At 49.6% G+C, this 12,267-nt stretch overlaps 1 protein-coding gene across 2 annotated transcripts; it reads right to left on the bottom strand.

Moving 5' to 3' along the window:
- Nucleotides 1-22: 22 nt before the first annotated feature.
- LOC101275895 (dehydrogenase/reductase SDR family member 4) lies at nucleotides 23-11,612 on the bottom strand. 2 transcript variants are annotated; one of them, XM_004283152.4, is made up of 8 exons: nucleotides 11,446-11,610; nucleotides 10,202-10,379; nucleotides 5,837-5,938; nucleotides 3,503-3,573; nucleotides 3,356-3,407; nucleotides 2,918-3,052; nucleotides 2,417-2,472; nucleotides 23-550 (listed from the first exon to the last, which is right to left on the bottom strand). In XM_004283152.4, exons 1-8 carry the CDS (start codon nucleotides 11,574-11,576, stop codon nucleotides 436-438), a joined length of 840 nt encoding a protein of 279 aa, XP_004283200.1. In that variant the 5' UTR covers nucleotides 11,577-11,610; the 3' UTR covers nucleotides 23-435. The 2 variants fall into 2 exon arrangements, with proteins under 2 accessions (XP_004283200.1, XP_033267468.1); XM_033411577.2 differs by lacking the exon at nucleotides 2,918-3,052 and having other exon boundaries at nucleotides 11,446-11,612.
- Nucleotides 11,613-12,267: the final 655 nt, after the last annotated feature.

The raw sequence follows: 12,267 nt of genomic DNA, 5'->3' as shown, positions 1-12,267 counted from the left end.
ACGAACACACTGATTCAAAGCATCATGATGATCTCTATTTTATTTGGACCTCATTTGCGAGTTAATTTCCAACCCTCTTCCTTCCACTCCAGGTTCCTTCTCTCCCATCTCCCTCAAATTCCTCTGATGCCCAGAAAAAAAATATTAGTTAGTCTTTGCCGCCGTAGACTAAGCCCTCTCAGCAGGCCTGCCCTGTGCTCTCGAGGGAAGTCTTTATCCAAGGCCACAGCAACAGTGAGAATCCTCATAACCACACCTTGACCCCAGAGAATGCTGGAGCTTTTCACAGGGCAGAATTGATATGGGGGGGGAGGTGGTTAGGGTGTAAGGTGAGCAGTACGCTAGGCAGAGGTGGGAAAGGCCAGTAGATGGATGCTGGAACAGGACCCAGGAGATGGAGCCCAATCTCTGTGCTGGTGGATGTTCGCCAGGTCCTCAGAGGCGGGATGGCATCCCTCCAGCCACCACCACTGTCTCCCCAGTGATATAGCTGGCGTCTTCGGAGCAAAGGAAAGATACGATGCCCGCACAGTCCTCTGGCTTGCCTATCCTGGGGAGGAGGGGAAAAAAGGAAGGGAGTAAAAATCAACCTGGGAATGAAATTTGCTTAATCAAGAAGTATCAGGTGATTTTTCAGGACCAGTGTACTGCCCATAGGGTAGGGGCAGTAATAGGGTTACCATGAATATAAGCTGTTATAGTTCAGTATAAGCATTAATACTGTACTCTGCAAAAACCACTGCACATTATATTCATATAATATAGAGATACTTTGTTTTTTAGAGAACTCAGGACACCAAAATCCAAAGCTATATAGATAACCTGGTGAGCAGCTATTTCACTCTTCAGAGAATTTGTTTCACATGTGTGCATACTATTCGAATGTCAGGGAGTCTGTGAGACGGTAAATGATTTGTTTAAAATGATTCCATTTGTACAGCTTCAATTCACAGATACCTTTTTCAGGAATCTATTTTTGTCCCTTAAAGTCATTTTGTGAGACTGTGCTAATTCTCAGTGTTTGTATCAGTGATCGCATTGTTAGGGAACACTTCAACCTAACTGCTATAGAATGCTCTAGAGGTGGGTAGAGTGGGTACCTCAAACCTAGAAGGCCTGGATTAGTGGTTCTCCATCCTAGCTGCACACTGTAGTCGTCCGAGAGGCTTAACTCTCCCCACCCCCACCCCCGCCAAAGATGCCTAGGTTCTACCTCGGACCAATTAAAAAAGAATCTCTGGGAGTGGGGTCTGAGCATCTGTGGTTTCACAAGCACCCCAGCTAACGTGCATCCAACACTGAGAAGCATGGGGCCGGATCATTCACTGCGGCTCAAGGGTGACAATACCCTGACTTATTAATGAGTTGTGAACTAGGCCAGCAGCTCATGCCTGACATCAGAATGGCTTTGGGAGCACTTGCGGGTGTCTCCCCCCTCAAGCAGGCATTGCTGATGTGTGTCCTTTAGGAGACAAGGCGGAGGAGCTAAAGACAAGAGAGTTCCCAGAAGCCAGAAGCTGGAGAGAGGCAGGGAACTTAGAGGAAAGAGAGCCAGATGAAGGTACCTGAACAGTTCGGCCAACCCTTTGGGGAAGAGGCTAGTTTTCTTAGGCAAGGGGAGTTTGGGGACTTGGTAAAGCTCTTCATTCCTTTTATTTGGATTGTAGGATCGTTAACCTGAGCTTTGGACACATGACTTTTTATTCAAGGGCAACTAACAAAAGCATGTTTTGGTTTTGGTTTTGGTCCCTCATCCTTAGGGATGCCCAGAGGTGGAGGCAAACACCCAGATGGAGAGAGGGGTCAGGGCCTCCCCCAGGGCTCTGCTCTGCTAAACCTGGATGCCTCTGTGTTTCGTTTTTGCAGTGGAAGCAGACTCCTTGCACACGCCACTGTAGTGATGCTGTGTTCAAGAACTTGTGAAATCTGTGTGTTTGAAGCAGAGGAAAGCATGCCTGTGTTGTCTGCAGGACCGAGAGTCGGCAAGCCGTGGGCTGTGAGGGACCATCTTTATCCCTCCTTGCCCTCCCCTGTGACAGCCTTACCTTTTTTTTTTTAAGTAATTAATTTAATTAATTTATTTTTGGCTGTGTTGGGTCTTTGTTGCTGTGCACGGGCTTTCTCTCCTTGCAGCGAGCGGGGGCTACTCTTTGTTGCAGTGTGCAGGCTTCTCATTGCAGTGGCTTCTCTTGTTGTGGAGCACAGGCTCTAGGTGCGTGGGTTTCAGTAGTTGTGGCATGCAGGCTCAGTAGTTGTGGCTTGCGGGCTCTAGAGTGCAGGCTCAGTAGTCGTGGCGCACTGGCTTAGTTGCTCCGCAGCATGTGGGATCTTCCTGGACCAGGGCTCGAACCCGAGTCCCCTGCCTTGGCAGGCGGATTCTCAACCACTGTGCCACCAGGGAAGCCCCCAGCCTTACCTTTTGATCTGCATGGTTGCTTTTAGGCTCTCCAGTGTTTCCTGGTCATCCCACAACTGCAGGAAAAAGGGAAATCTCTTCCTGTGAGGGACGGCGAGGGGAGAAACTGCCTGCCCTCACATCAATTGAAAGGGCGATGGAGAGGCACCCCCTTCACTTCCTAGACCTTCCCAGCTCCCAGTCTCTACCCTCTTCCCTCTTCTGCTCCATTCTCTTCAAGTTCTAGTGAGGCATTTTCCTGGGTCGCCCCAGGTCTCACCTACTTAAGGAGATATGAAATGGCCTGAGTGGTATCTGAATTCCTCAGTCTCACTGTGCACCTCAGGAAAGGATCATGTGGGGGTCTGGTCTGGACACATGGCTGGTATGGAGTGGGGATATGGAAAAGTGCAGAGATGGCGGGTAGAAGTGGTTGGGAGCTCAGGACCAAGGAGCTGGGCTTTTCTACCTGAGAAGATGCCTCTTAGGGTCCCAGTGGGATGCAGGACTCCCCTTCCTCACCATACGGCTGAAGCTAGTCTTGATGAGTCCAGGTGCCAGGCAGTTCACCCTAATGTTGCTTTGGGCCAGCTCTACGGCCAGGTTCTTGGTGAGGCCCAGCAAGGCTGTTTTACTAACATTGTAAGGGCCCAGGCCCTGGGGAAAGGAGAGAATGGGTTATTCTCTTCAATTCCAGTTCATTCTTGGTTCTTAACATAAGATATAAAGGGTTATAAACAGATAATAGGGTATCTCTTGTAATGGAGGGTCCCAGTTAGAAAACTGTCTTGTGATTAAACCTCCCCTTGGTTAGTGTTTGTGGAGGCAAGGCCTCTATTTTGTTGGAAGGTACTTGGTGATGTGATTCCAAAAGGGGACACAAATATCTTAGGGTGACTGGAAGGGTAGAAGGTACAAGATGGAGGAAGGGATAAAAGTAGCAGAAAAGGAGGTGCTTACAGGAAATGGTCTGTAGGCTCCTACGGAGGCCACAATCACCACTGAGCCGCCTCTGGAAAAAGAACAGAATGACCCTCTTCCCATGGACACCCTCCCCTCAGCCTTCATGGGGCCCATCGAACACAGGCTCCCTCTTGCTCTCTGTACCCTCGTTTCTCCATCTCTGGCACCACTGCCTTTGTGATCAGGGCTGTGGCCTTCACATTAATGTCCAGAATCTGCAAGAGAGAGAAGAGGGGGAGCGGCATGAGGGAAGAGGGCGGCACAAGGCAGGGCAATGGGGAGTGAGAGTGCGGTTCCCAGGATCTGTTTGTTAGGGCTGGCAGAGATCCTAGGGGTGATCTACTTGGCCTTACAAGTGAAGAAACCGAGGCCCAGGGAGAGGTGGCTTTCCCCGGTTTATTCAGTTAGAGGATGACACATTAGGTTCGGGTGCGGAAGAATGGAGCCCGGTTCAGCTTGTTTCCTAAGTATGGTTTGACCCAGAATGGGGCTGAACTCTCAGGGCTGCCTTGGACTTGAGCTGGATTTTCGGTGTGTCTTCCAACTAGGGAGAGCCTGGAATTGGACGGCTTCCTGGACCTGCCCCAGAGTGTGCCGTGTTTCTCAGGGGAAATGTGGCTGGACCTCAGGCACCTGGGGCCGTTCCAGCACTTTTCTGGCTTCTGAGCTTAGGGAGTGAGATGCTCTCGGCCCTCCAGGATGGATTGTCTGGCTGGACATGTATTGGCAAGTGGGATCGTGAGGAGGCACTTCTGGGGGAGCTGGAACATAGTCTACAATCAAAACCCCACATGTGTAATTGAAAACAAATGCGTGACCCTTGTTTACATTGTTCCAGGCACTGCTGGGATAGTCCCCTCCCATACCCCCCATGCAACTTCTTATTTAGAAAATGTTCAATCTTACAGAAAAGTTGAAATAGGACAATGAATATCCAGATATCCTTTACCTACATTTACCAACGGTTCACATTTTGTACCATTTGCCCTAGCTATGTACCTATGCAGTTTTTTCCTTACCCTTGGAAGGTAAGTTGCAGACATGCTAATGCTCTAGCCCTAAAGACTTTAGCATTATTTCCAAAGACTAAGGATGTTCTTCCACACCACCATCCATTATCACACCCTAGAAATTTAACATTGATAATCATGATTTTACCTAATATACTGTCTATAATAAAACTTCCCCAATTGTCCCCCAAATGTCCTTATTTTTTTTAAAGTCCAGGGTTCAATCAAGGATCAACCATTGCATTTAGATTTGATATACTGTGATATTAAAAAAAAAGCCAACTAAACCGGTTTGCAGGGCAGAAATAGAGACACAGATGTAGAGAACAAACGTATGGACATCAAGGGGGGAAAGTGGCGGGGGGTGGTGGTGGTGGTGTGATGAATTGGGAGATTGGGATTGACATGTATACACTGATGTGTATAAAATGGATGACTAATAAGAACCTGCTGTATAAAAAAATAAATAAAATAAAATTAAAAAAAAAGCCAACTAAAAAGAAAAATTACTAGTTTTATAACTGATTTTCATGTGGTCTCTGTTCAGACTGCTCATGAAAGATGTTTCTCTACTTTGAAGAATATCAATCAGGAACTGATTCACTGAAGAGCATTTTGGCACTTTGGTCTCTATGTCTGTGAAACACTGATAAACGAGAATAGTTTAGTATCCTTAAACTTCAGTGTTGAGAAATTATGGATGACGTCAGGGTAAAAAGCAAAACCATGGGAGATCATGAAAAATTTAGCATTTTCAAATCAGGTGGGAATATTAACTTCAGTAAGAAAGACAAATATTTTAATTAAGGCTTTATAATTAAAGAATGTAGGTGTGTGAAATATATTATAAATATAATGTAATTGTACACATTCACATGAAAACTAATATTCTCGTTCTTGAATTTAGACATCTGGATCTCAGATGTTCTAGACATTGGAGTTAAAAAGGAAAAAGCGCAGGTCTTTTTAAAAGGCTGTATGTTATAAAGCAGCAACTTAGTTAATTTCACGAGCATTGATATTTCACTTAACTAGCAGCTATTAAAGTTTTCCAACTAATGAAAAATCATTCTTTTTTGGCAGCTGAAAAGGGGAGGGGTGGCGGGTAAGTCTGAGCGTACTAGTTATTGGCATATTAGCTGCCCTGTCTGCTGGAAATAAACCAGGAAGAAGAGCCTGGATAAGCCCACGGGGTTGGGGGTGGGGGAGATGGGGGAGGGAGGCAGAAGACGGGTTGTTAGCAAGGAGCAAATGAAGACAAAACTGGGGAGAAGCAGAAATGAAAGAGAAGGGCAGGGACAGAGGAAGCCCCCCACCCCGCCGTTCGCCCTTTACCAGGTGCACTGCAGGCGTGTGGCAAATTGCAAGGATTCCTCACATGTACACTGCACTTGACAAATACATTCTAAAAGCAGACTGAGTGTGTGTCTTCTGAGGCCCACCCCCTGCTGCTCTCATCCCGTCTCACCTTGTCCCATACCTCCTCGGTGACATCCATTAAGTTTCCAAAGAAAGGCATGACGGCAGCATTGGAGACCAGGATGTCCACGCCCCCATGAAGGTTCACAGCCTAGAGAGGAGTAAGGTCTGAGTTAGGGCTGCAGGACAATAAGGGAAGTGCATTTATCAGTGTCGATAAAGAATTCCTTCTTAGGAACAGTTGTCAAAATGACCTCTTTTCCTTAAAACATTTTCTCTCCAAAACACCCCAAGCTCTGCTGCTAAAACATTTAAGGTCGTCTCATTTCTTTGGCAGTCTTTTCTTCCTGCCCCCACTTCTGAGGCTGTCACTGACCCTTTTTTCTTTAGACTTTCCCTTTGGGAGCTCCTTTATTCTCATGGCCTCAGCTCTCACCTCAAAGTCCATTTCTAGACCCTTCCTTTTTTCCCAGCCCCATTTCTCCCAGTGCTTACCGTCCAGTTCTCCTTGAATGAGTTACCATTATCTCAAACTCAGCCTGTCTACACGTACCTGAACGGAGAAACAAGTTTAAATAGACCTATAGGGACTTCCCTGGTGGTGCAGTAGTTAAGAATCCGCCTGCCAATGCAGGGAACATGGGTTTGAGCCCTGGTCTGGGAGGATCCCACATGCCGCGGAGCAACTAAGCCCGTGCACCACAACTACTGAGCCTGCACTCTAGAGCCCGCGAGCCACAACTACTGAGCCCATGTGCCACAACTACTGAAGCCCACGTGCCTAGAGCCCGTGCTCTGCAACAGGAGAAGCCCATGCACCACAACGAAGAGTAGCCCCCGCTCGCCACAACTAGAGAAAGCCCGTGCAGTCACGAAGAATGAACGCAGCCAAAAAAAAAAAAAAAAATTAGACCTATAGAAAGTTGCCACTCGGGCCTTTGAGATCACCTAGCCCAATGCCCTCATGGTGAAGGTGATGAAACTGAGGTCCAGGGAAGTTAATTTCTCAAGGTCATATAGCTCAGTAATGACATATCAGGGCCAGCTAAGAAGAGCAGGCCTGCTCATTCAGTCTCTGGGAAAGGTGAAGTGATTTGCTCAGGGCACAAGGCTAGTTAGTGGTGGCAGAACTTACACTCTAACCCAGAGCTAATTCATAAGAGTCCTTCAAAAGTGCGTCGGGGTCACTATGAAACTGGCTACCCAGGAGAGCCAGGATGGAGAGGATGCCGGCCTGGGCTTAAAGCAGTTTCACACTCGGTTATGAAGCCATTCCTCCCTTCCCCCCACCCCTTGCTTTTATTTTTTTGGCCCGGAGGCATGGAAGATTCAAGGCAGAAACTGAGATTTAAACTGGGAAAACTAAGAGAGGCAACATCTCACCTCCTTAATAAATTGTAAGTATGTGGTGAAGACACGTGCTGGAGTAACGAGTAGCCAAACAATCTGCCAACATGATGCCACGCTGCAACCAGACTTCGCATTGGCCCAGAATTGGGAATTTTGATGCCTTGGGCAAGCGGCACTAAATGGGCCCTCCACCAACTTTGTGCTTCCGGATTTGGCACACAGAGGTGTGTTATTAACAATCTGCTAGCTCCTGTTTTAACTAATTATTCTTGCTAACTAGGTGCGAAGCTCAGTTGCTTCCACACTGCTGAGGGGATGCCTGGGCTGTCAACATGTAAATTGAACAAATTTTAAAATCACATAATCTTTGCAAACCTGTATCAATAGTCTCTTGGCACTCTCTAAATTTTGATGTCCCAGCACAAAATCCCAGTCACCTGCCTTGGCTCTGTGTAAGTTTCATGATGAGGAAAACACGGTATGCGTTAGAAAGTGATGTGTGCTGGGCCGTGTGCGGGTGTGTTTGGGGGTGGGGAGATAGTGGATTGCAGCAGAACCGCCTGGAGCGCTTTCCCACTTCTGCTGTGTATCCTGTCCCCTTCTTTTTCTAGGCCTATCAGCATAGAGAGGAGGGAAGGCTGGCTTTTGCCTGGACAGAGAACGCTGGAAAATTAATGGCAGAGCTACTATGACCACCCAGGTGTCTTCTAAGGCTTGCTCTAAATTGTGTGATTGCTACTCTGTGTTCTGACAGGTCCATTTTTTATTTTTTTAATAAATGCATTTCTTTTATTTATTTATTTTTGGCTTTGTTGCATCTTCCTTGTGGTGCACGGGCGTCTCATTAGGGTGGCTTCTCTTGCTGCAGAGCATAGCCTCTGGGTGTGCGGGCTCAGTAATTGTGGCCTGCGGGCTCAGTAATTGTGGCACGCGGGCTCTAGAGCCCAGGCTCAGTATTTGTGGAGCACCAGCTTAGTTGCACGCGGCATGTGGGATCTTCCCGGACCAGGGATTGAACCCGTGTCCCCTGCACTGGCAGGCAAATTCCCAACCACTGCTCCACCAGAGAAGCCCAGTTCTATTTTTTTTTAAAAAGTAGAATCAAGTGGAAAAGCAGCTAATCTGGTTTCAGCTCATGACACCTTTGAGAAGCTTTGAGGTGCAGATTAGGAGGCCACTGGGGAGTAACCATCCTCAGGGCAGCAGATTCCCTCATCACAGGTAGTGGCCGGCAATAGGCAGGACGCATCTCAAACTGCTAACAAGTATCCTATCATTCTCCACTCGACACTGGCCATTCAAACTACTTGAGAGTCAATTTTGATTCATCCCTCCTATTTCCTATTTCTTGACACTGGCCAGGAAAAAAAAAAAAATCTTGGTTGGTTCCCACTAAATGTCTCTTGGGCGCATCTGTTCTGGTCCTACTGCCACTGCTCTTACCTAAGTGACAGCATCAGCTTCCTCCCTGATGTCCTTGGCTCAGAGTCTTCTTTTCTCCAATATATCCTTCCTCCCAGTGCCAGATTATTGTCCTTTAATAACCATTTTCACCTTGCTCAAAACCTCACATGGCTTCTTATTTCCTCCAAGAATGTCTAAACTCCTTTGGGAGGCCACAGAGGCCCCTGTCCCCCATCCTTCCCACCCGGCCCATTTCCTACCAGCCCTCTCAAGCCTGTGCTCTCTCTCTGCTGTGGGTTCACAATGCTCCCCTCTCCCCTTCTGTCCCTGCTTGGCTGTCTGCTCATTTTGCAGGGTCATCTGGAATCCTGGCCCTATGCCATCTGCCCAGCCCCATGCACTCTTCAAGGTCTAGTTCAAACCCCGCTTCCGGGCCAGAGCTGCAGGATGGGTAAAGTGGACCTGGTGAGGGTCCAGAGGTCATTTTCCCAGCAGGATTTTGACACTAAATGGCTACATACATTTCATACAGCTAGTCACTAGTTGGCCCAGGATCCCAGGTGGCTCCCTCACCCTGAGGATCAAGGTCTCAATCTCAGGCTCTGTCCAGCTGCCTATGCCAGGCAAGGTGGCTTTCTTGGAACCCCTGTTGGCTCTCTCCAGTGCACATCTGAGCATTTGCCAAATGACTCCTGACACATGGAATAACCTTATACTGTCTACTACACCACCACCTACCATCATTTCATGTCCTCCTTGTCTAAGATTACCCAAATTATTTCACCATCTTTCATTCTGTTAGCACAATATCCTTTGCTTTCCATTCTCGGGCAGATTCTCCCTTTTACTCCAAGAAGTAAAGGGTGTGCCCTGAGCCTAGGGAAGAGCAGCCTCCTTTGCAAAATGTTCATATTTTCTTGTGCAGCTGGAAGACTGGTGCCAAGCACCAGCTCTGACACTGGCTTAGACACTGTCTCTGAGGCTAAAGTCCAAGTGGGCACCTAACACCTGACCTGATGGGGAAATGCCTGGTAGTCTGTAGGTAGCTTGGCAATTCTGGGTTGGCTCACAGCTCTTCTCTTACTAACTGTGGGACCTTGTGATGTTGATCCAGCTTTCTGAACCAGTCTTTAAACAGGGAGACTAATCCTGGCCTTGCCTGGGTTGTTGTTTGGAGAGAACCTGCAAAAGGCTCAAAACAAAGTGCATGGCACACAGTAGGTGGTTGAAACCTGATGGGCTGCCTCCTGTAGGTTCCCGGAAACTCGACTTTATAAGCTGAAAAACAGGGATTGATTGTTTATTAGCTCAGAGTGGGAATACCTATTTTGCAATTGTATTTACCCTTTTTATCTGCCCAATTAGATTGGAAAGCCAGGACCAGCTGTTTTTTTTTGGGGGGGTGCCCCAAGGCACAATGCAGGGTTGAAACAGTAGCGGGTTTTTTTGATTCTCTGACTGAGATGGGATGATTCTCGGAGGCAGGACAGAAAGGCACAATAAAAATGTGCTGGTGGACTGGAGTGGGTATGCAGATCGCACTGGTGTGTTTTAGTTAACAGTGCTGGCTTGGATTACACCCGTGTTGTCCAGGAAAGCCTGCTCAGGCTGGCTCCCTTCTGCTACCTCCTGGCTCTGCGCCCATATCCTTGCTGCTCACCGTGGCTACCAGCCGCTCTCGGTCTTCGCCCTTCCCCACATGGCACACGGTGCCCGTCACACTCAGCCCCTCCCCGCGCAGCATTGCCACTGCCCGATCCACATTCTGCTGCTTCCGGCTGCTGACCACCACGTGGGCCCCATCCTGGGCCAGACGCCGGGCGATGGCGAAACCGATCCTGTGGGCAGAGAGAGATAAGGACTTTTAAGTTGGTACAGGAAAAGAGCGTGAGAGCGTGGGCTCCTGAATCAGACTGCCTGGGCTTTGAATTCCAGCTTTCTCTCTGTAGGACCCCCATGTGTTACATAGGGTTAATGACACAGCCATTACCATACAGATGGACATGCTTAGCATATTTTTGGCACTGGTTTACTTATTTTTCTTATGGTTTTGGCCTTCAGTCTAGGTTCCCAGGAAGTGATATCACCTTCCACAGGTGCCACCACAGGTCACAGTCCCCATACCCTGTAGGGACTGAGGAGAGAGAGATGAGCTAGGGGTATAACAAGCAGCAGCTATTTCCGTGACTGGAGGGTCTCAGGTACATGTGAAACTGGGGGTCTCCGGTTACAAACGTAAATTTTTTACATACTCCCCTGGGAGAAAGGGTTACACATTTTGCATTTAGCCATTAGCATTTCCCATTCACTTGTATTTTAGATTTGTGAAGAGCTGGCATCTAGCAGGGTTCTGTGGGAGTGAGAAACAGGGTAGACAACAGTGGTTGGTGAGACACGGGCTGGGCAAGAGAGGCCAAAATGTACTGAACTAAACAAGAATGTGGACACAGGGCTTTTGTGTCCCCTCTAGGTCAGGGGCGCAGTTCTATGAGACTAGTGGGGTGCCAAAATGGGGTGCCTGGATCATTTCCACCGTCGGTGCAGGCAGTGGATAGGATTTTTGGAATCTGTCTTGGATTTCCGGCGTCTGGTCTTCCCAGACTCTAGGTGGGGCTAGTTGACCCGGGCAGCCCCGAACCCTGGGAGGTGGGATTGACGGGGGCGGGCAGCACCCAGGTGGAACAGTCGAGCCAGAGGCAGCAGTGACAAGAGGGCCGGCAATTGCAAGGTTAGGGGGGGAGGCGATTCCGAGGGGACTGCAGGCCAACCACGTAGTTTCTTTCTTCCCGGCCCGACTCTGGCCACACGTGACGCCTGAAGATGGGGCACGGGAGGCCAAGGACAAGGGGTTAGTACCTGTTTGCAGACAGCGGGGGCCTCCGAGACTCGGGCTCGGGCACTCACCCGTCAGTGGAGGCCGTTACTAGGGCCACCTTATTCTCAAGCGGGTTCCGGCGCGCCACCGCGGAGCTGGCCATCCGCACGGACTTCCACGTCCGCGCACAGGGACGCAACAGTAGCCCTGCCTTTTGCATGGAGGCGGCCGGTTCAGGGTTCTGCGCCGCCTAGGGGAAGTGACAGGGGCGCGGGGCGAGGGGCGGGGTGAGGGGCAGGGCGAGGGGCGAGCCACCTTCCCGCCCGGCTGCCCGCTCGGAAGCCAGATCCCCTCCCCGCTCCCAGCTCCCCAGCAGTCCTAGAGCGGGACAGCTCGTCCTGCTTCGCGCGGGCCCTTGGCGCAGGGAGCCGGCTGTGGCCGCGGCGCCCCTCAGTCCCCTGCTCGGCCCGGCCGGCCGGTGTGGGACGGTTCCGTCGGTTCCGGTTCCCTGTAGGGCTGCTCCCGCCTCCGGGAGTACGTTAGACTTCCCTGTCCTCCCGCCCCTCCTTCCACATCTGCTTGCCCACGTCTTTTCTTGGGGGAGAGGGGACTTTGAGTTGGTTGCTTTTCCCTCCTAGAACCTCAAGATGGACTTTGTTTTCCAAGAAAGTCTGGGTCCACATTTGTGACAGCCCACAGGAGGGCAAATATTTTGAGATTGCCCATGGGGGTGAGACCCGTAGCCCCCATGGAGCCCACCACGTGAGGGTCTCAGGTGAGGCTGCAGGAGCCTGGGAGAGACACGAAGAGGGGAGCAGCTGGGTAGGCCTGCCCTGCCCTTCACTCTGGCTCAAGTTCTCCTCCATCCCCACAGGCCTGGAGGGCAGATTCTGATCACCAGTGGTAACCAG

The sequence above is a fragment of the Orcinus orca genome, chromosome 2 (genome assembly GCF_937001465.1).
Source record: "Orcinus orca chromosome 2, mOrcOrc1.1, whole genome shotgun sequence".
NCBI classification, from domain to species: domain Eukaryota; kingdom Metazoa; phylum Chordata; class Mammalia; order Artiodactyla; family Delphinidae; genus Orcinus; species Orcinus orca.
This window is presented reverse-complemented; position numbering and strand designations above follow the sequence as displayed.